Source organism: Nomascus leucogenys, chromosome 1a (assembly GCF_006542625.1).
Source record: "Nomascus leucogenys isolate Asia chromosome 1a, Asia_NLE_v1, whole genome shotgun sequence".
NCBI lineage: Eukaryota > Metazoa > Chordata > Mammalia > Primates > Hylobatidae > Nomascus > Nomascus leucogenys.
The window spans coordinates 62,368,375-62,390,905 of NC_044381.1; the positions used below are offsets into that span (position 1 = coordinate 62,368,375).

At 38.6% G+C, this 22,531-nt stretch overlaps 1 protein-coding gene across 7 annotated transcripts in view; it reads left to right on the plus strand.

Annotated features, from left to right (window-relative positions):
* The first annotated feature begins 3,134 nt into the window (after positions 1 to 3,134).
* The window catches only part of TRPM3 (transient receptor potential cation channel subfamily M member 3), a 920,678-nt gene continuing 901,281 nt past the window's right edge, over positions 3,135 to 22,531 (plus strand). For all 7 annotated transcript variants that reach the window (XM_030810005.1, XM_030810016.1, XM_030810007.1 and 4 more), the window contains exon 1: positions 3,135 to 3,642. In XM_030810005.1, the coding sequence (XP_030665865.1) occupies positions 3,460 to 3,642 (183 nt within the window). In that variant the 5' untranslated portion in view covers positions 3,135 to 3,459. The remainder of the gene's footprint in view (positions 3,643 to 22,531) is intronic.

Below are 22,531 nucleotides of genomic sequence, written 5' to 3' on the forward strand. Positions count from 1 at the left end.
GTCTATTTCACTCTGAGACTCTATGAATCAATATGCTGCATTACACTGAATCTGAGATACCATCTATGATAAAATGCATCCTGATTTCAGAGAGGTTTTCCCTCTCTGAAAAATTGTAGGTGTTAAAGTTGATGAAATATGGTTTATATTCTCTTATTTCACAAGGAGAGATTTTTGGATCAACATTACTTTGCAGCTTTGATTCTTTTCTCTGTTTGCCCTCCCCTCTCATACTTTGCTGGGTTAAGTTAGTTCCTGGGTATACCTTTGGGTTTTCATGTCCTAGAGATAACCAAATGAATATATATTTCCTATAAACTCTTTTGCAGTGAAGCACATGACTACATACCTAGAGCAAATGGGGTTTCAAGAGAGTTTCTTCTGATTATTGACTCATTCACAGACTAGTAGAACCATGTAAACTTCAGATCAAAGAGTACCTAGGGCTAACAGAGGACTGTTGACATTTGACAGTGTGTTGAGATCTTTTTTCTGTTGTTTTTAGAATACTAAAGTTTACTTCTCAGAATATCTCAAAATGTTATATTTTGATTGATATATAAATAAAATTTATATATTTGCTTTTCATTTTACAAAGAATAGCTATTATTTAACAGTATGGTAATTTTTGCTTTAATCTTATCACATTAATTTGCACATTATTTAATGCCTAGAGACTATGAAGAAAAAAAGGTTTATGCCCTACTTCCCATTTACCTTTTGAAATTTATTAACATCCACCTTTTGTAATTGCAGTGACTCTTCTCTAGTAAAGCTAAGTTGCTCTAGAAATGGCTTCTAATGTGTATTCCAGAATTTGAATGCTGGTGATTTTCAATGTGTTCTTAGCTTTGGTGCTGCCATTCTCCATTAATTTTGTAAAAAATATGATAGACTTTCACTTTATTCTTCCAGTTCCTGGCTATTACGAACTTTGGAAAGACAAAAGAATATCAGAAGAGGAAAGGGTCAGTTTTCTGGTTGCCTACAATCACATCTAATTTAGCCTCATATACAGTTCCAAGACATTTTTGGTACCTGTCAAGTGCAAAAAAGAAATGCAGAGATCATCTTCAAACAAGCCTTTAAAAACAGTGCTTTAAGATAAGGGCAATTGAAAGCTCATTTTTAGACCAAACAGCTAAAAAATATGACACATGCAGTCACTACTCATCATTACATTTTTCTAAGTACATCTAAAAATCTCATCAGTTGCTCTGAGTATGCACTGATGTGCTGGAACAGTCTTTCATGACAGACACGCTTTATGGCAGGGTCATCTTCCCCTTCATGGGTGGATGTGGGTGAACCAGGGTCTCCTGGCTCTGCACAGTGAATGTTCTTGGATGATGTGCCTTGATATACCTGTGAAGGCCTCTCTTAGCTCCTTTTAAAGGATGTTATTATTATACCTAAAGAGTGAACTTTCAAGGCATCCAGGTTAAAACACAGGCTTTTCATCTCTTAGCGAATTTATATAGTCATACCTATATACCCCTTTGTAAGCAACCAAAGGAAAAAGTAAATATTTACTTTAAGGAATAATATGCTGACTTTTATTCTACCCCCTCGTTGGTATTTGGTTTTCATACCTGCGTAATTTTGTAAACTAAGCATAATCATTTTGATTTGTTTTAGTGAAGGGGAGGAATCTGGACTAAATTACGGTATTTCCATGAAATGTCACTAATAATTTCAAATCCATGAACTTAGATAGGGAGTGAGAAAATGTGAAATGGAGCCTGTGGTTTTCTCATTAAATAGCGTCGTGTGTTGCAAACATTGTTTAGAGTCTCATTTTGTTTAATATGGGTGTGTGATTTCTAGACACAGAGAGTTGTTTAAAAAGATAGGATGTATGCCCTGTGAGTCTCTTTTACTTAAAATGGCAGGATTAATATTCATGTGACACTACACACACAGGTGCACAGCTGTGGGATTTTAGAGCTCTGTATTCCATTCCCGTAAACTAGCCAGTTTCAGAACCTCTGCTTAATCACACTGACCACTGCAACTCAGATTATGATTTTTACAGCTAGTGCCACAACACCAATTTTCCCACAGCATTTCTTTCCCTCTTAATCCTCCTTCACCTTTGCCTCCTGGGAAGATCTGGCAATATTCAAATAGGACAGAGAATGCTTGATTTCAGAAAGAAATGAAAACACATCTGTTGCCATTGCAACAGATAAGCAACCAGACGGTCCTTTTCAACCGGGAGCGATTTTAGGCATCACTCCCTTCAATGGTGAGTAAAGCTATTGTTTTCAGGTTTTGTTAATTTTTGATGCCCCCAACTGCCCTCTCGCATCTGATCAAGGGCATTCCTGAACATGTGGACAGCTCAGTCTGGTAAAATAACTGACAGAAAACTCATGAGGGCCAGCCGGCTGTCCTAATGAGCCCAAAACATGAAAGAACAACAAGGTGCAGGGGTCACAGAATACACAACACACAGGAGCTCCACCACGAATTCGTCTCATGTCATCCTCACTGCTTAACCGCCCAGGGTGAGAGGGGAAACTGAATACCCCATTCCTACCCCGGAAAGAGAAATGAGTTGAGGTAAGGAGAAGTAACAGCCTTCCCTTCCCAAGAATCCTCCTCTGCCTTACCGCCACAGTACAGGCCCTTGAAGGCCCTTAATTGCTGATGCGGATGGAGCAGCTAGAATCACCTTGGGAGCTTTTAAATATCCTGATTCCCAGGCCACAGCCAGGCCAATTAAATTAGACTCTGAGGAATATCACCATTTAAAAAAGAGAAAGAGAAAAAAGATCCAGGTAACTCCAGTGTGCAGCCAAGTCTGAGACCCAGTGGGCTAGTCTGAGCAAGCTGGAGAAGAAATAAGTGCGGCGTCTGACAAGGGGATGAAGCTCCACTCTCCCCAAGGATACTTAGGAGCGAGTTGTTGTTGCAAAGAGAAGGGAAGAAAGAGAGCAGGAAAAACAAAGTTGCCCCTTCCTGTCTTTTTTTTAAGTCAACTGCAGTCTCCACCCACCCAGTGCGGGTAACCTAGGCTTCCACCCGCAGCTCGGGGTGGGGGGAGGTGCGTCCCTAGGTCTGGGGGACTGGGCAGGGTGAGGTGACCGCTGGGAGCGCTACCCTGCGGCGCATCAACAGCCTCAGGCGTGGGCCCTGCACTCTCCAGAGAAGGCGGCGGCTGCCGGGTGCAGAGCAATTTGGGGACGCAAAAGAAAGCTGGCTCGTGCGCAGGTGGCCCTCACAGCCCCAGCCCACAGTTGAGCCAATCGCGGGCGCAAGCGCAGCCTGGTGGCGGCGGCGGTAACGGAGAGCGGGGCTCTGGCAGGAGCCCGCGGAGGCAAAGGCAGCGCCAACCGAGAGCCGCGCGCAGGCTGGAGGCAGACCCACGCGCAGGCTGGAGGGAGACCCGCGGCGAGGAGCCAGCAAGAGCGCTCGGCGCTGGGCTGTTTCCCGGCCGAGGGAGGCAAACTTCTCATGGGGAAGAAGTGGAGGGATGCGGCGGAAATGGAGCGGGGCTGCTCCGACCGCGAGGACAGCGCGGAGAGCCGCAGACGCAGCCGGAGCGCCAGCCGGGGCAGGTTTGCCGAGTCGTGGAAAAGGTTAAGTTCCAAGCAGGGGTCCACCAAGCGCTCGGGACTCCCGTCGCAGCAGACGCCGGTGAGTGGCCGGGGCGGGGAGAGCCCCAGTCTTTGCTTTCTTTTCTCCCTTCGCACGCGACTCGAGCCCTTTCCATGGTGCTGAACTTGCCTCCTTAAGGGTGAGAGCCAGGGAACTTGTGGCGCCGCTTCTAATGAAAGAGAGTGCTGGGGGCTGTGAGGAAGGGCGAGAAGGAACGTCTTCCCTCCCTTCAGCAGGGGAGGGTCTCCTGACGTCTCTGGCGGCTCTGCAAAAATTGAAAACATGTTCGAGAGGCGAGGGGGCTCGCTGTTAGATCGTAAGAGTTTTGCAGTTAACATAGCGTGTGAGACGTTGTCGAGTGTATTGTGACTCCTGTGTACGTTCCCAAGGGTCTGTCTGTGCAGCATGTCGAAGGTACTCGGCCTTCGCTGAATGAGGGCGGAATAGAAAGGGCATGCCATATTTTTACTCTCTTAGCACTTGCTCTTTCCATCCCACACCCCCACTATTTTAATGGGAGCGTTTAATTGTTTGCAGGATGTCATTTGCATACAGAGAATAGCAATAATATCCCAGGTGCTTGTAATCCTACTGCTTAACATATACAGCGTTCAGACAAGTTTTCCCATGTGTCAGCTCCTCTTCACTGTCTAATTAGTGCAATAAAAGCACTCCAGTGAAATTAATATAGGCATCATATGTGTGTAGAGAAGTGCAGTTGATAAAAAACTTTAGCTGTATTTGCATTTTTAGTATGTGAATATTATGTTTTCCTTTATCCCAGAGGGAGAGAACTCTGTTCTATAAGAGAGCGCAAAGCCCTCCTGTTGCTTCTGGGGAAGGAGGATACACCACTTTCAACTTTCCAAACATCATTAAGAATACCAGCGTGTGTGTGTGTGTGTGTGTGTGTGTGTTTGTGTGTGTGTCTGTGTGTGTGTGTATTTGTTTTACACCCAAAGGGCTTGACAGCAGATGTTGCGTATTGAAGAGACTTTGATTTAATTAAAAGAAAGAATGGTACATAAGCATTGATCCCACAGCGTGATTAATGTTACCCTGCTCTGTTTTCGGGAAGTCATCGCTGACGGATAAAAATTAAACCCTGAAAAGTAAGATGTTTAAACATTACTTCCACAGAATGTAATATAAACATTTAAAATTTTTGGTGTGTTTATTTTGGTTGCTTGTTTACAAAAATGTTATGAAATTTCAGGTATTTTTCTCAAATACTTAATGTTTTTTGTGAGCAGGTTTTTTCATCTAAATATGGGTATAGCACCCCTAAAAAGGCAAGTGATTTTACTTCAGGTATAGAAATATTGTTTAGAAATATGGACTCGAAAATATATTTTACAAAAGAATATTAATCTGAAGATAGGTTTTTCTGAAATAAATTATGTGGAAAATATAAAATTCATGACATCTGCTTTTATCAAGTATGTGAACTAAAAATTCAATCCTCTTTTTAATAGGAAGTCTAAGTGTTAATCTAAGGAACTTCTTAAGCTGCATTTTTGATTCTGTTCAACAGGTGTGTGCACAGTCTGTATCAGGAACACATAAAATCTTCATATAACTATGTTATAAGTTAGAATAAATGATTGCAGGTTTGTTACCTAGAATAAAAATGTGGGAAAGAGCCTAAGAGTGTACCATGACAACCAGAGACATCTGGAAAAGTAACTACGTCCTCCTGTTTACTAAGGATGATGATGGTGCTGTACTTCTCTGTAGTACTTGTTAATTGAAACATTAGTAATTCAGTTAAAAACCAGTTAAGGCAAAAGCCTGTGCTTATTCTCACATTGCATGGCAAGTTTATATTGATTTTCTTCTAAAAACCTAATAATAAGTGCTTCTAGCTATAATTTTTAATTATCAGTGTTTTAAACAAAGATAGTGAGGTTTTGTAAATCTTAGAGCGAAGATGGTGGTTTTGAACCAAGGTTTGATTCTATAGTTGTTAACAATGAGTTTTGACTTCATTTGTAAGTGAGATACCCAACTTATTATGCAAACAGGAGGAAGGAAATCATAATGCTTATAGCAGACATGCTTATAAAAGTTTTTAATCTTTAAGGTAAGATTTTTTCTCTCCCTTAAAGTGAGCTGTAAAAAAATAGCCTAACCTATAAAGATTAAAGCAGTTAATATGATTAATGCTGTTCTTTATTTATTCTTATGAATAAATAAGATATTCTATAATGTAGCTGTGAACCTTATTCATTATGTGTTGTCCCCAAAATATTGTGGTATCCATCCTGACAAAGAAAATATGAGGGGTTCACTCTTTCTTTTGAAGACAAAATAGAAAAATGTGGAAAAATTTGATTAATAGTATAACATGGGGGCTTTCATAAATCTTTATTCTTTTGAGAATATAAAATAATTGTTTTTTTAATGTGACATTTGTTACTGTCTTCTCTGCTTTAGTTGGATTCTTGAAATCACTTCCAGTTAAAGTTATTCCCAGGGAATGATATAGGCCATGACTCTGTCCTCAAGGGGAATGATTGTATTAGTTTTTTTTTTTTTCTTTTCTTTTTTTTTTTGAGATGGATTCTTGCTGTGTCGCCGGGCTGGAGTGCAGTGGCACAATCTCGGCTCACTGCAACCTCCGCCTCCCTGGTTCAAGTGATTCTCCTGCCTCAGCCTCCTGAGTAGCTGGGATGACAGGCACACACCACCGCACCCAGCTAATTTTTGTATTTTTAGTAGAGATGGGGTTTCACCATGTTGGCCAGGATGGTCTTGATCTCCTGACCTCGTGATCTCCCCGCCTTGGCCTCCCAAAGTGCTGGGATTACAGGTATGAGCCACCGCGCCTGACCTAGTTTTCATTTTCACTAGCAACAAAGCATTGCATACATCGTAATTAATAGAAGATATTTTCTTCAGTAAGGAGAGTTCTGCTATACTCCTGGCATCCAGAAATACTTTATTCATGATCTGAGACATGCTGTTTTGGTGTGTAAAGTGTAGGGGAGGTTGGCTTGACTTGACTTTGGAAGTTAGATTTCCTACCTACTTATCACTAAATATGTAGGGGTTTTCTTAGAGGTTGGGTAACTCCATGATTTTGACGCCAATATTAGAAACCCAAAAGTTGCATTTCTGGCAGTATCTTTGGAGTAAATTAACTCTTGATGCTCTTATGGAGTATGGCAGGCCTATGGTAGAAAATGTGTGCTATCCCTGCCACTGCCCACTTGGATCTGCTTCTGTTCTGGTGACAGGCAGAAGCAGCGCTGCCCTGTGCAATAGCTGAAGGAAGGGGCAGCTGTTCTGTGTCCTAATAGTGGCATTTAAAATGCATGTTCTCAAGTTCTGGACCACAATCGTGGGTGTGTCTAACGAATCAATCCTTGTTGATTTGAGAAGACTTTTTTTTTTCCATTTTTGTAATTCGGGAAACATCTTCTCTCCCATATTTTAAGGCTTCATGGTTTACAATGGAAGCTTTATGAATTCATGTTGCTTTGCTATAATCCATTAATCTACAATACTAAAATTACACCCCAAATCATAAAATTCCGATACGGTAAAGTGGTATTTAATTATATTCATTCCTTGGAAATTGTTCCTGTCTGAGATTAGGTCATAGGTGATTTTTCAAATCTAAACTATTTTTTAGTAAATGTAAAGACATTTTATATTAATTTCATAGTTTTATTATTATGAAAGTTATACATTTGAAATTCAGATATCAAATTAAGTTTCTGGATATTAATGTTTTAAATACTGTGTGTGTTGAATTGGTCAATAGGTATAAAAGTAATTTAAAACTTCTTTGTCTCCATTCTATAAGATTTGGATTTCATATTTCTTTGTGAATTATTGTTCTTGTTATTCCTGCTATTTGTTTTGATTCTGTCTGTACAGAAATGCATGGAAATCTATTGAAAGGTGATTCAGCAAGTGCTGTCTCGCATTACAAATGTCAGCTGCTCACCACAGCATGTATGTATTTTTATTTCATCTCAAATTTTTTAATCAGAATATAAAGAAAAAAATCCAGCATTATTTTGGGAAAAAGAGAAAAATAATTTAGATTTCAATTAAGTATATTTATCCTCTCCCAAATTATATGCTCTCCTTTTTAAACTTAATTTAAATTTAACCACACATTTATCTTTATTTACTTATTTATTTTTATTTAGGTAAAATATACATGTACAATTTACCATATTTGCCATTTTTCAGTGTATAGTTTAGTGGTAATAAATGGATTTATATTCTTTTTTTCCCCTCCATATCCCCCCCTTTCCCTTGCACTAAGCATGTATATATTTTTAATTTTAAAAGGAGATTTCTCTTTCTACCCCCACAGCTATTTAAAAGCTTGTTTTCAAATAGATGCAGATTTAATTTAGTCTTTGAGTAAACTCTGTAAAAGGAAAAAAAGAAACTGTGCTGAGGGAGTAAAATGATGGAGGTGTAATTAGAGTTGTTTTTCAACCTTAGACAGCACTCTTGCTTCCACTAATGCTATAATTACCCTTATCAGCAGGTACCAACCACAGATTATCACACCTTGTGCAGACAAGTGGGCAACTGAGAGAGTGTATGGAAACAGCAGTGAGTATGTAGAAAGCACAGTGCTGCCAAGTAAGCAAGTCCATTTCAGCTGGTTACCAAAGCCACTCTTCTCACAGCTATTTGAGATGCTGTGCGTGCAAGAGGGATCCACAAACAAACCTACCATTCGTTTCTGTTGTTGACTTGCCCTCTTTGAACCTACTAGGTAATTTCCAGTTTTCCCTGCTAAAAGCGGAATTCTTTAAGGTCTTAAAATAAATGAGGAAGGCTGGGCACAGTGGCTCATGCCTGTAATGCCAGCATTTTGGGAGGCTGAGGCGGGTGGATCACGAGGGCAGGAGATAGCGACCATGCTAGCCAACATGATGAAACCCCATCTCTACTAAAAATACAAAAATTGGCTGGGGGTGGTAATGCGTGACTGTAGTCCCAGCTACTCAGGAGGCTGAGGCAAGAGAATCACTTGAACCCTGGAGGCAGAGGTTGCAGTGAGCCGAGATCACGCCATTGCCCTCCAGCCTGGAGACAGAGTAAAAACTCCGTCTCAGAAAAAAAAAAAAAAAGCCGAGTCAAAGGCAAAAACTAAAGTCAGAAAAACTGATCTCCCAGCCAATTTCCCATTTAAGGATTACGTGGCTAGTAGGTCCTTTGTGGCTATCATAGAAACAACTGCAACTGGGTGAAAAGAATTCTCGTTTCCTTTTTCAGTGTCTAATATGCTATTGCAATGTCATTAAACCTTTAGTAGTTTGTTCTTGTTACACAAAGGCCTCTCCTGATGAAAGCAGAGCGAATCTCCTGCAGTGCTAGCCCATTACTGTATAAACCATTTCTTGACAGGTTGATTTTTGTCTACTGCCTTTTACTCATTCTGTTAAGAAAATAAAAATGGGACAGTGTTGTATTGCTCAGGAATACAGTTGTATTTTCTGGTTATTGTGATATTTTTTGTGTGAACAACAACAAAAAAGACCATTTTCTGATAATGGTCCATTTTGTTGAAGCATTTCTGAAATAATATCTTTCTCTAGTAATTAATATAACAACCAACAAGCTCCTCCTCCTCATCACAGTGAATTAAAAATTTTAATTTAGTTTCAGCTTTAATTTGAGGACCACGAATATCTTAGAAAATGCCTAATTCAAATACTTTGTTTGGAGGAGTAAAATATCTTTGCATTGTGATGATTTTAAGTTTGTTTTCATTATTCCCAAAGATATTAGAACAGCTTCTCCTGCGATTAATTACTAGATCTTTAAAAACAATGGAATCATTAAAAATAACTTCTAAATAGTAAGAAAACATTACTTTCATTTTGTTAGACCAGCTGTGATGGTCTTCTATGTGTTGCTTTTACTTTTTATTTCTTTCATTTGCAAAGCCAAAAGAGGGCTGGTAAAGCAAAAATGAAAGGATTATAGAGAACAATGTTTAAAGAAACATTCATCTAACTTTTGTTGAACGCTTAAGAGGTGTTAGGCACCATGGTAAGTACTGGACAGCCTCTCTAATACAGCTGATAGTTTAACACAAGAGATATGCAAAGTGACAACACAGAGATATACAAAGTCTAGCTTTATAGTCAGAGTACATTGGAGCAAAGGTTAAAGTAGTCAATGCCTCTTTAAGTGTGGTGGTGGGAGGTTTGGAGAAAAAGCTTCTGAGATATTTATGCCTGCTTCTCAAAAGATGAGGAAGAAAAACAGTCACTTGGGTTTTGCAATTTGGAAAGAGGGCAATAATACCTTTCTGAGAGTCATTTTAAATGAGTCATGAGGATAGATGCCAGTGCAGTGAATGGGAGACAAGTTAGATGAGGAAAAGAAATAACAACCATGACAGCAAGTGCAAATATTTGTATGGTACAGTATGGTGGCTTTGGAACTGAGCACATATAGATTGGAATCCTGGTTCTGTCCATTATTAGCTGTGTAGCCTTGGGTGAATTATATTTCTATGACTCTTTTCTCCTCAGTTCTGTTAGGATAAGCCTTCTTCCTTTCCTAGTGAGTTTGATTCACTTTAGTGTTTTGTTAATAAAGTATTTATTTATTTATTTATTTATTTATTTATTTATTTACTTATTTTTTGAGATGGAGTCTCGCTCTGTCACCCAGGCTGGAGTGCAGTGGCTTGATCTCAGCTCACTGCAAGCTTCTCCTCCCGGGTTCATGCCATTCTCTGGCCTCAGCCTCCCGAGTAGCTGGGATTACAGCTCCCGCCACCATGCCCGGCTAATTTTTTTTGTATTTTTAGTAGAGACAGGGTTTCACCGTGTTGGCCAGAGATGGTCTCGATCTCCTGACCTTCTGATCCGCCCGCCTCGGCCTCCCAAAGTGCTAGGATTACAGGCGTGAGCCACCGCGCCTGGCCTAAGAAAAGTATTTATTGTATTTATTTTTATTTAAAACTTAGTCTCAAATATACAAAAATAGTAGAGAACATGACAAAAATAATCCACATAATCATAATACACTTTAGAGATGAACAATTTGCCATCTTTTCTTCATATTTTTTTGAAATAAATAAAATGTCTTAAAAAAAGCTAAAATATCCCCATGCCATTTCCTTGATTGTCTGGATCCCAATCTCTGACCTGAGCCAAAATTTTGCACGGGGCAGCAGGGGAGTGGTGTTGGCCTTCCGATCTAAGACTGTATTAACATTCAAATTAGACAGACTTGATTTCCAGACTGATTCAGGTCATTCGCTGGTTTTGCAACTGAATCTTATTGTCTTCCATCATGATAAAATGAAGATGAAAATACCTGCCCCCTAGGATGACTTATGAACATTAAGTGTATTGATATGTGTAGTTAATTCAGTGTCTGGTCAGAGCTATTCACTGAATAGAAACAGTTATCTAACTATTGGTGTTAACTAGACTTGTTACAACACACGTGAAAAGCAGAAGTTGCTTTTGTTTGACAGGAAATATTGTTTATGGTCTTTAATTTTTCTGAAATTAGAATGTTGTTGATCACATCCATGATGTAATGACTGATGATTGTATTGGGCTGGTTTTGAAAATGCTTTAGAAAATAAAATCAGCTTGTCTTTTCCAAGGTGATTATTTTCTACAGCAGATCCTGGTCCTTGAAATGTCCATTCTTCTATGTTTTTACCAAAGGTAGTTTGTTGACATTCTTGGGGCTAAAATATAACATCCATACTATAATGAAATATGATACTTTTCGCTTTTGGCATTTTTATTACTGGATTCTTTATGTATTGAAATAGAGTATAATTATAAAATTAATCTCTTCATGAAGCTCAAGGACTTTGGGAAGGAATGTTTTTAAAACTTTCTCTTATTGTGGGATATTACAAACATATACAAAAGTAGAGGCAATGTTGCAATAAACCTATAACCCAGCTTTAATAATGATCAAATCATGACAAATCAATCTTGCTTCATTTATATCCCTATTTTCTATTTCTTCTGTCTCCCACTAGATTATTTGTAAGAAAGTTTTAGGTATTACATCGCTTCCTCTAAAAAATTTCTGGAAGAGAAAGATTTATTTATTTATTTATTTTTGAGGCAGAGTCTCACTCTGTCACCCAGGCTGGGGTGCAGTGGCACAATCACCGCTTACGGCAGCCTCAACCTCCAGGGCTCAGGTGATTCTCCCACCTCAGCCTTCCAAGTAGGTGGGACTACATGCATGCGCCACCACACCCTGCTAATTTTTATATTTTTTTTTGTAGAGAAGGGGTTTTGCCACATTTCCCAGGCTGGTCTCAAACTCCTGGACTCAAGCGATCCTTCCACCTCAGCCTTCCAAAGTGCTGGGATTACAGGCATGAGCCACTGCAACCACCCGGGACTCTTTATTAAAACAAAACTGTAACACTATAATCAAATTAAGAAAAAACTTCTTAATACCCACAGATATTAAGTTAGAACTGTATTTCCTTGATTATCTCATAATTCTGTTTGAATTAGAATCCAACTGTAGTGGACACATTATAATTTTCCTTTTTAGTCTATGGTTTTTCCTCTCCTGATCTCTCTTCTTTTCCTCTCAACAATTATTTGTCAGAGAAATGTATTTATCCTGCATAGTTTTCTACATTCTGTATTTTGCTGAATACATCCCAATGGTGTCATCTCAGATGTTTCTCTGTCTATTGTGTTTCCTATGAACTGGTGATTTGACCAGGTGCCTAGATCACTTTTAATTTGAGTTTTTGGCAACAATACTTCATAGGTATTCTGGCTGTCTCTCATTTTTGGGTATTAGCCACCACTGGGGATGATTGCTTAGAGAAGGGGCTGGCAAATTTTTCTTCAAAGAGCCAAATAGTAAATGTTTTAGGATTTTTTTTCTTTTTTTTTATTCCGGAGTTTCGCTCTTTAGCCTGGGCTGGAGTGAAGTGGTGCCATCTCTGCTCACTGCAACCCCCGCCCCCTGGGTTCAAGCGATTCTCTTGCCTCAGCCTCCCTAGTAGCTGGGATTACAGGCGCCTGCCACCACTCCCGGCTAATTTTTGTATTTTTAGTAGAGACAGGGTTTCACCATGTTGGCCAGGCTGGTCTGGAACTCCTGACCTCAAGTGATCCACCCACCACAGCCTCCCAAACTGCTAGGACAGGCATGAGCCTCTGCGCCCGGCTGATGTTTTAGGTTTTGCAGGCTATAAGGTCTCTTATAATCATTCAATTCTTGCTGTTACAGTTCTTTCAAAAGCAGCCATAAGCATTATGTAAATAAATGGTCATGGCTGTGTTCCAACAAAACATCATTTATAAACACTAAAATGGGAATTTCATATAATTTTTACCTTATGAAATATTATTCTTTTGATATTTTAACCATTTAAAAATGCAAAAATTATTCTTAGCTTACAGGCTAAGAAAAACTGATAATGGAATGGACCTGGCCTTTATTTGGAGTTTGCCAAGATCCATTATTTTATTTGGGCATTGCAAAATATGATATTATGATTCTGTCTTTCCTTTTTCATTTATTAGCTGAAATAATTTTATAAACAGAAACTTCCTTCATCAACTATTTTCTTATTCTGAGTTATAATTCTTATAATAGTCAAGATAAATGTCTGAGATAGTTTTTAAAAAGTTGAGCTAATAATAATAGGAGTTGTGTGGTGGCATTAATTTGTTAGTGTACTGTCAGGCCTTAGATTTTAATTGGGGCATTGTATTCAGTTAACTAGCAGAAACTATTTGGCCCATTAATTGTGGAGGCCAATTAAAGTATTATTAAGAAATAGAACTTGTAAAAATATATTGTCAAACTATTTCTGTATTAAAGATTCTGCTTTCAGAATTTAAAAAAGTGTTGGGCATCGTGTTAAGTTTCCAATGCTTCCATAAGAAATTACTACAAACTTAGTGGCTGAAAGTAACATGTATTTATTATCTCAGTTCTGTAGTATGGAAGTATGACATGGGTTTCACTGGACTACATACACATCAAGATGTCAGCAGGGCTGTGTTTCTGTAATATCTAGATGAAAATCTATTTGCTTGCCTTTTCCGGCTTCTAGAAGCCACCCACATTCCTTGGTTCATGGTCCCTGTCTTAGTTTGTTTTCATACTGCTGATAAAGACATACCCAAACCTGTGAAGAAAAAGAGGTTTAGGCCGGGTGTGGTGGCTCATGCCTGTAATCCCAGCACTTTGGGAGGCTGAGGTGGGCAGATCACGAGGTCAGGAGATTGAGACCATCTCAATCTAGTGAAACATGGTGAAACCCCCATCTCTACTAAAATACAAAAAATTAGCCAGGCATGGTGGTGCGTGCCTGTAATCCCAGCTACTCTGGAGGCTGAGGCAGGGGAATCGCTCCAACCCAGGAGGCGGAGACTGCAGTGAGCCAAGATCAAGCCACTGCACTCCAGCATGGGTGACAGAGCAAGATGCCATCTCAAAAAAAAAAAAAAAAGAAAAAAAGAGGTTTAATTGGACCTACAGTTCCACTTGGCTGGGGAGGCCTCAGAATCAAGGCAGGAGGTGAAAGGCACTTCTTACATGGTGGCAGCAAGAGAAAATGAGGAAGAAGCAAAAGCAGAAACCCCTGATAAACCCATCAGATTTTGTGAGACTTATTCACTATCACAAGACTAGCACGGGAAGACTGACCCCCATGATTCAATTACCTCCCGCTGGATCCCTCCCACAACATATGGGAATTCTGGGAGATACAATTCACGTTGAGATTTGGGTGGGGACACAGCCAAACCATATCAGTCCCTTTCTCTATTTTCAAAGGCAGTAAAGTTACATCTTTTTGGCCTTTCTGCTATCATATTGCTTTTTCTGATTCTCCTCTTCTGTCTCTCTCTTCTGCATTTAGGGAAACTTATGATTACATTGGGTCCACCTGGGTAATTGAAAAACCATCTCTTTATTTTAAGGTCAAATGATAAGCTACCTTATTCCCCATTGATATGTAAAGTAGGATATTCACAGGTTCTGGAAATTAGGATGTGAACCTCCTTCGGAGGTTATTATTCTGCCTTCCATAGGCATTGAGATATTACTTTTTGATTTGTTAATGCTTCACTAGAAAATGTTATGGAGATGGTGTTGAATGATTCTCTCTAAGGTGTCTTTAAATACATGATAAATACTCATGTGTTTGCAATGAGGTTCTGCTGGTAGACAAAGGAACAGAATAGATGAGGTTCCTTGTACACTTTGGTTTTCTGAGTGTTGAATTTATAGTGCTGGCGGTAGAAGAGGAAATTGCCTTTCTTACTAGTGGATATTCAGTAAATTTGGGTATGTGAATGTTTTGTGTTAAAGAGCACCCACTCCCTACAAGATAAAGACTCAAATGCTGTAGAAGAAAGAAATGTGAAAAAGACTTCTGAGAGACTTACTTGCTACAGATGGGAGAAATGAAACTAGGATTTGGCATATAACATGATATATTGTAAGTCTATTAGATAGTAATTATACATATTTTATATATTATGACTATATTATTCACATTATAAGTACACTAAACTTGTCTTAATTATATTATTAGTCTGCTAAAAAGTTTAATAAGATGGGTCAAATGAGTGAGAAAACCAATGGATTGTACTCATGAACAGATAGTGTAAATTTCAGTTATTGATTAATTGAATCAAAGCTGTACAGGTAAAATAATTTTTTGAATATTCTTATTTAATATTTTCTCCATGGATATTGCAAAATGCAATTATTAATAGTTTGTAAATATTTTATTATTTTTTTCTTCTCAATGAATGAGAACAACACTTAAGTTGAAATTTTGCATTATAATTAATTTTAAAATGGAGCTGTTACCATTTTTTCCTGTTATTTGAGGACATCTGATTTTTGATAAAAGTGTCTCCTTTGCTCCATAAATAAAGATTATAGTAATAGATAATTATTATACATCACTGTTAATAGGCAAGAAAGAAAGGTGAAAAATTTAGCACTCAGGCTTCAAAATGTTAACGTCAAATAAGGTGAGAAGTTGAGTCTCCCTTTCTTTTCAAAAATGGGCCTATTTTAGGGAAGTATGGCTTTGTGAAGAAGTCTAGAAAATTCTGAGCTGAAAAACCAAATTACTGCAAGTACAACTGAAGTCATACCATATTGGGCCTTGAACAATTAAACTATAAAACTTCATGGAAACAATAAATAGATTGTTTTCCCTAGAATATCTGTCACAGAGGATGTGTTTTAGTCCATTTAGGCTGCTCTAGTAAAATACCATAGCCTGGGTGGTTTATAAACATCAAAAGATTATTTCTTATCATATTGAAGGCTACAAAGTCCAAGATCAAGGTGCTGGCAGATATGGTGATTGGTGAGGGTGAAGGCCTGCTTCCTAGGTGGCTGTCTTTTGCTGTGTTCTTATGTAGTGGAACTTTTTTATAAGGGCACCAATCCCATTCTTGAGGGCTCCATTTTCATGACCTAGTCATCTCCCAAAGGCCCCAACTCCTAATATCATCACCTGGGGAACTAAGTTTAAACATATGAATTTTGGGGGTGACACAAACATTTAGCACTCAACAGGATGACTTTATTAATTTATTTATTTATATTTTTTGAAACTGAGTCTTGCTCTGTCACCCAGGCTGGAGTGCAATGGAATGATCTTGGCTCACTGCAGCCTCCACCTCCTGGGTTCAAGTGATTCTCCTGCCTGAGCCTCCCGAGTAGCTGGGACTACAGGTGTGCGCCACCACACCTGGCTAATTTTTTATGTATTTTTAGTAGAGATGGGATTTCTCCATGTTGGCCAGGCTGGCCTTGAACTCCTGACCTCATGTGATCTGCCCACCTTGGCCTTCCAAAGTGCTGGTATTACAGATGTGAGTCACCGTGCCCAGCCTCAGGATGACATTCTATGATAATTCAGGAAATTTCCAAACTGCATAAAGCTTCTATGTGTTAGAAACACAAAGAGCTAGGGAGTGTGAAGCATCCAACCTAGAGCTGCTATTGTCCTCTCAAAAGTCAGAGAGATATAAAGCCAATTTGCCTATAGCATGTGTAGCAGGTAATCTTGGGTTATGTGTCTACAACACTCATTTGTATCTGTGGGAAAGTTTTGAGCTTAAAATTGCAGCACTTGTTCAGAATTAGGGAAAAATGAACAACCATGTTTGTAGATATACAGCTGATGGAGACTCTGATGGTTGGATATTGTATTAGTTTGTTTTCATGCTGCAAATAAAGACATACCTGAGACTGGGTAATTTATAAAGGAAAGAGGTTTAATTGACTCACAGTTCAGCATGACTGGGGAGGCCTCTGGAAACTTACAATCATGGCAGAAGAGGAAGCAAACATGTCTTTCTTCACATGGTGGCAGGAAGGAGACATGCCAAATAAAGGGGGAAAGCCCGTTATAAGACCATCAGATCTTGTGAGAACTCACTCACTATCACAAGAACAGCACGGGGGTAACTGCCCACATGATTCAGTTACCTCCCACTGGGTCCCTCCCATGATGTGGGGATTATGGGAACTACAATTCAAGATGGGATTTGGGTGGGGACATAGCAAAACCATACCAGAGATGAAGGCTTAGAAATTCTGCAATTGGTCATTCATGGCTGCAAAGAAGTACAAGTGAAGCATGAAACAAAAACTAAAGAAAGCTGAAGATTATATTCATAGCACAGCATAGAAACCAAGACAAAGGCAAAAAGACTTGGACCTTCACTTTTAGACACTTTTCTCTTTATCTTTCCTAACTAAGGATTTTACTGTAGTTATACTGTATATTATTAGTATTACTATTCAAACTTGTGTGTATAATTAAGTTTAAGGTAATTGGTGAGTATTCATTATATGTCTTTTATTGTTGTTGTCTGTATAAATTCTCTCATAAAAGAAGCCCTTCAGGATTTATTGAGAGGAAGTAGTATAATTGGACCTGACATTTGCCGTCACCAACACATTGCCCAGAGTGGGTACCAGTTTCAGAATAGGATCTATTCCCATTTTTTGGCTTCATATCACAAAGTCATCCCTGTAAACACACATTTTGAACAAAAAGATAAACTTTAAAATTGTTTTCCCTGTTCTAAATTATTGACAGCCATTTTGTGACAGAGAAATGGGTTTTTATGCATTTAAAAGCATTAGATACTCCCACACTAAATGAAATTAATTTTCCTTAAAAGATAAACAATAATGATTCAAATTACCAAGGCCTAGGACAAAATGAGAATGATCTGGCTTACAGCTACAAAAAGAGCTCATTGCTTTGAAGGTTCATCAAGTTATTGAATGTAACTATAGAATGCACTGGTAACAGTAACTAAAACAAGAGCTTAATTCATGTTATTAAGACCAAACATCCCAAATGAATAGGCCATGAAAAATGAATGCAGAAGGAACCAGAGAGAAGCAAAAAAAATGTCCTACTTTTGTCTCATTACCCACTGAATAGAGTTGGGGGACAGAAAACATTATTTTTTCAATCATACTGTATCTTATATAACTGGTGCCTTTGGGTCCACTGATGGAGACAGACTGTTAGGCTGGTATGATAACATCATGGTCCTGTATTAATGTGAGCAGTGAGGTAATTCACAGGATATTGTATTACTGCATAGTTTATGAATCATACACATTGTAAGACCTCTAGAAGGCTGGATGTTATTGCGTCTTCCTGGGTAAAAACCTTATATGTACATAGAGTATAATCGGGTCCTTTGGTTTAGGATCTCCTTCAGGGCAACGACTGTATTTTATTCATCAGTGTATTCCCAAATCTTGCTGAGTGGCTGGCATGTTGTAGAAACTCAGTAATTGTGTGTGAAGTAAATGAAAGAGCATAATGAAAATCCTGTAGACTTTGGTGTTTCATATCCTGGACAGAGAGAAGATGAAGTAAGAGAGAAAAATGAGCATAATTTTGGCATTTATTAATACCAGGCTCTTTTAATGATCTCTTATGTAATCTTTCATCATCATTCCACTGTGGGTTTTATTTTGGTGCACAAGTTATGGAAGAAGAAATAAAATTTCAGAGAAGTGAAGTCTATTTTAACCAAGGTCAGCTGGGAAAAGGTAGAGAAAGAATTCAAATATAACTACCCTTTAATTTTTTGTCAATATGCTATGATTTGTGAATCAGAGGTAAGATGATAAAAAGAGTGTAAGCAGCGTTAATGTGTGTCTTTTCCCTCACAAAGATGATTTCTTCTTGAAGTTGGCTTAAAGGTCACTATGGATGTTGACACTAAGTCAAGGCAGTACTTGATAATGAGACTATATTGTCTGCAGGCCTGCAAACAAGCTTAGTTTGAGGAGAATTATTGAATGAAAAAAATAAAAAATAGGGCAATATAATTGTATTTACATGACCTGAAGACTTTATTTCCAGTATCTTTTTAATGTGCTGAAACATTTACTTATCCTTTCAAGTTTTAGATAAGCCCTGGTTATTTCTTTATGTGATGTCAATCAAAACCAGATCTAGAAAACTTTAAATTCATCAAGTGAAACTTACACAACACTTGTTAAGTGGGCTCTCTCTCTCTCTGTGTGTGTGTGTGTGTGTGTGTGTGTGTCTGTGTGTGTGTGAGATATCCACTATCAAAAATATGACAAGAGACAAATAAGTATCTTCATTAGGAGTTTAATTTGAGGAAGTTATTACCTTGGTTTATCTCAGGGTTAGAATAGAGTCAAGCCAATATGCTGTATCTTCAATATTTTTGATTGTATCAAACAAGTATTGATGTCCATCACAATGACCCTCAATCAAGATACTGTACTCAGTCATAAGAGGATAGATTTCTGTTTTATGCTTCCTACTTATTATGGCAAGAAACTGCATTCAGATCAGAAAGAGAAATGTTCAGAATCAATGGGTGGAAGAAGAGTTGATGATTAACTGGAAAATCATTTAATCAAAAATACCCCTTTCACAAGCATTCTTTTCTTTTAAATGAAGTCTTGCTCTCTCGCCCAGGTTGGAGTGCAGTGGCATGATCTCGGCTCACTGCAACCTCCGCCTCTTGAGTTCAAGCGATTCTCCTGCCCCAGCCTCCCAGCAGCTAAGACTACAGGTGCACGCCACCATGCCCAGCTAATTTTTGTATTTTTAGTAGAGATGGCGTTTCACCATATTGGCCAGGCTGGTCTCGAACTCTTGACCTCGTGATCCACCCACCTCAGCCTCCCAAAGTGCTGGGATTACAGGTGTGAGCCACTGTACCTGGCCACCAGCATTCTTATTTAATCTCACTCTGTATGCTTATAAAAGGTATACGACTACAGCTTTAAAGCCAAGTATATTTAAAATCTAATTAGGACATGTTGCCTTTTGCTGCTAATCTAAGTAGTGACCATAGAATTGAAGAATTTCCATCCATTCTTTCCCATCTTGTAGGGATATAAGAGAAGCAAAATGTGCTGACCCTCTTCATTTGTTATGAGAAGAGGGGGGGAAATGAATATTTGATGTATGCTTAGCATTTTGTTAAGCTTTTTTTGTTTATAAAAGTTTCATATTTCATATGTGTTATCTCATTCGATTTGTACAACAATCTGATTATGTAGGTAACATTTTCATTTTATCAAGTTCCAGCCCTCCTGGAGCTTATATTCTAATGAAGGCCAGCAGAAGATACACTGGTAAGCAAATGAATATGTAATAAAATATCTAGTGATTATAAGTGCTGTGAGGAAAAATAAAGCAAGACAGGGAGATAGAGAATGAGAGGGGGCACCATTTGAGCTAAAGAGAAAGCCTATCTGATTGTTGCTGTTAGTTAGATGTCAGAAGGAAGTGAGGGAGCAAGCCATGGAGATACTAAATGAGGGAAAGAACATTCCATGCAGAGTGAACTGCAAGTACAAGTGTCCCGAGACAGGGGCATGCCTGATGTGTTTGAGGAACAAGAAGGCAGCTAAAGAGGCTGGAGCAGTCAGCCTGGAAAAGAGGGGTAGGAGAGAGAGATTTGAACCCAGGTCTGACTCCAAACCTATGTGCACAAATGCTCCCCTCCATCTATGAATTGGTGGACTGTGTAGCAATTGGGGAAAGATTAGGGGATTCAAAACAACCCTAGGCTTTGCAATATACACGTGAGTAATGTAGGAAATCACAAACAGAACCGTAAGATGTTTTATTGAAGGCAGGATGATGTAGTTTGGCCTTTAGGATATTGGAAGCTGTGTATTTGCAGATTCCAACAACACAGGGCAGATTCAACTGCAGTGACATGAGAATGTTAGTGATAGTTACCCATGTTGGACTCCATGTTCCAGAAACTGTTCTGTGAGATCTACATATATTGAATCATTTATTTCTCGTGACAACCTCATTGTACTCATTTTACAGATAAGGGAACTAAGGCACAGAGATATTAAATAACTTACCCAATGTTGTGAAGTTTAGGTCTGAAATCAGCCTGTCTGGCTCTACATTCTGTAGTCTTAAAAAGTGGAGGAAATAGAAAAAAATGTAGGGCAATTCTTCTTTTATTCTTTTATTATTATTTTTTAGCCCATTACTTTTCTGAAATATGGAGCAAAGACTGACAGGTGAGCTACCAGAAAAAAACATTTACTCTTATCCCTCTGAAGAATATGAAAGGTAGTTGGGAGAAATGAGTTAAGAATAGTGAAGATCCACTTCAATAGTCAAAGTATTTTCTCATTCCAGTTTCCCTCTGGCTGATGATCAGGACAAAAATGAGATTAACCAATGAGATACAGTGTTGTGCAAAGACTAGGTCCTCAATAAAATGCTCTTTATATCTAGATAAAAAAGCTGTTTCCTTTTTTTTTTTCCTTTGAAACAGGGTCCCGCTTTGTTGCCCAGGTTGGAGTGTGGTGCGATCATGAAGTTCTTACTTTCAAATTAAGAAGCAAATTCTTGAAATCTGGGTCAACTTGATGATTATAAGGTATTCATTGAGTACCTACTCAAGGATTAAAAGGAGCCATGAGAAAGTATAAATCTGTTTTTGTTGTTGCTCTTGATATTTTAAAAATTTGTCTGTGTGTTATATGTTTTTCATTAGGCAAGTCTTTTAGATTAGTATCACTTGCAGATTGGCTGCCGAAACATGCCAGAAGCATCAGAATAAGTAGTTTTAGATTACATTTGTCAAGCTTGGTAGAGATTCATCAACGATATAAACACTCACACATACACACTCACAGTTCCTAAGAACAACAACAAAAAACACATGTCCAGAAATTCTGAAGAAACTCAATGATGAAATGTAAAATTCTTCATCCAAATATGTAACTGATTTTAAACAGCCACTCCATTGGAGAAGGGTTCCCAAACTTGATGGCCATCTGAATCACCTGGAAAGCTGTTTAAAAAAAAACAGGCTGGCTGGCGCAGTGGCTCACGCCTGTAATCCCAGAACTTTGGGAGGCTGAGGCGGGCGGATCATCTGAGGTCAGGAGTTTGAGACCAGCCTGACCAACATAGTGAAACCCCATCTCAACTAAAAAAAAAAAAAAAAAAGTAGCCAGGCATGGTGGCGGGCGCCTGTAATCCCAGCCACTTGGGAGGCTGAGGCAGGAGAATTGTTTGAACCTGGGAGGCAGAGGTTGCAATGAACTGAGATTGCGCCATTGCACTCCAGCCTGAGCAACAAGAACGGAACTCCATCTCAAAAAAACCAAAAAACCAAAGAAACAACAACAACAAAAAAAACAGGCTACTGGATGGACTATACCATGCCTGTGAACTTTCTATCTCTGTAGCAGGGTTAGGAAAACTATAGCTTGAAAATGTCCTCAGGTGATTTAGTTGATAACCCAAATTATGATAACACATTTTATTTTGTATTTTATTTTTTTCAACTTTTATTTCAGATCCAGGGGGTACATGTGCAGGTTTGTTACAATGGTATTTTGTGTGATGCTGAGGTTGAGAGTACAGCTGAATCCATCATCCAGATAGTGA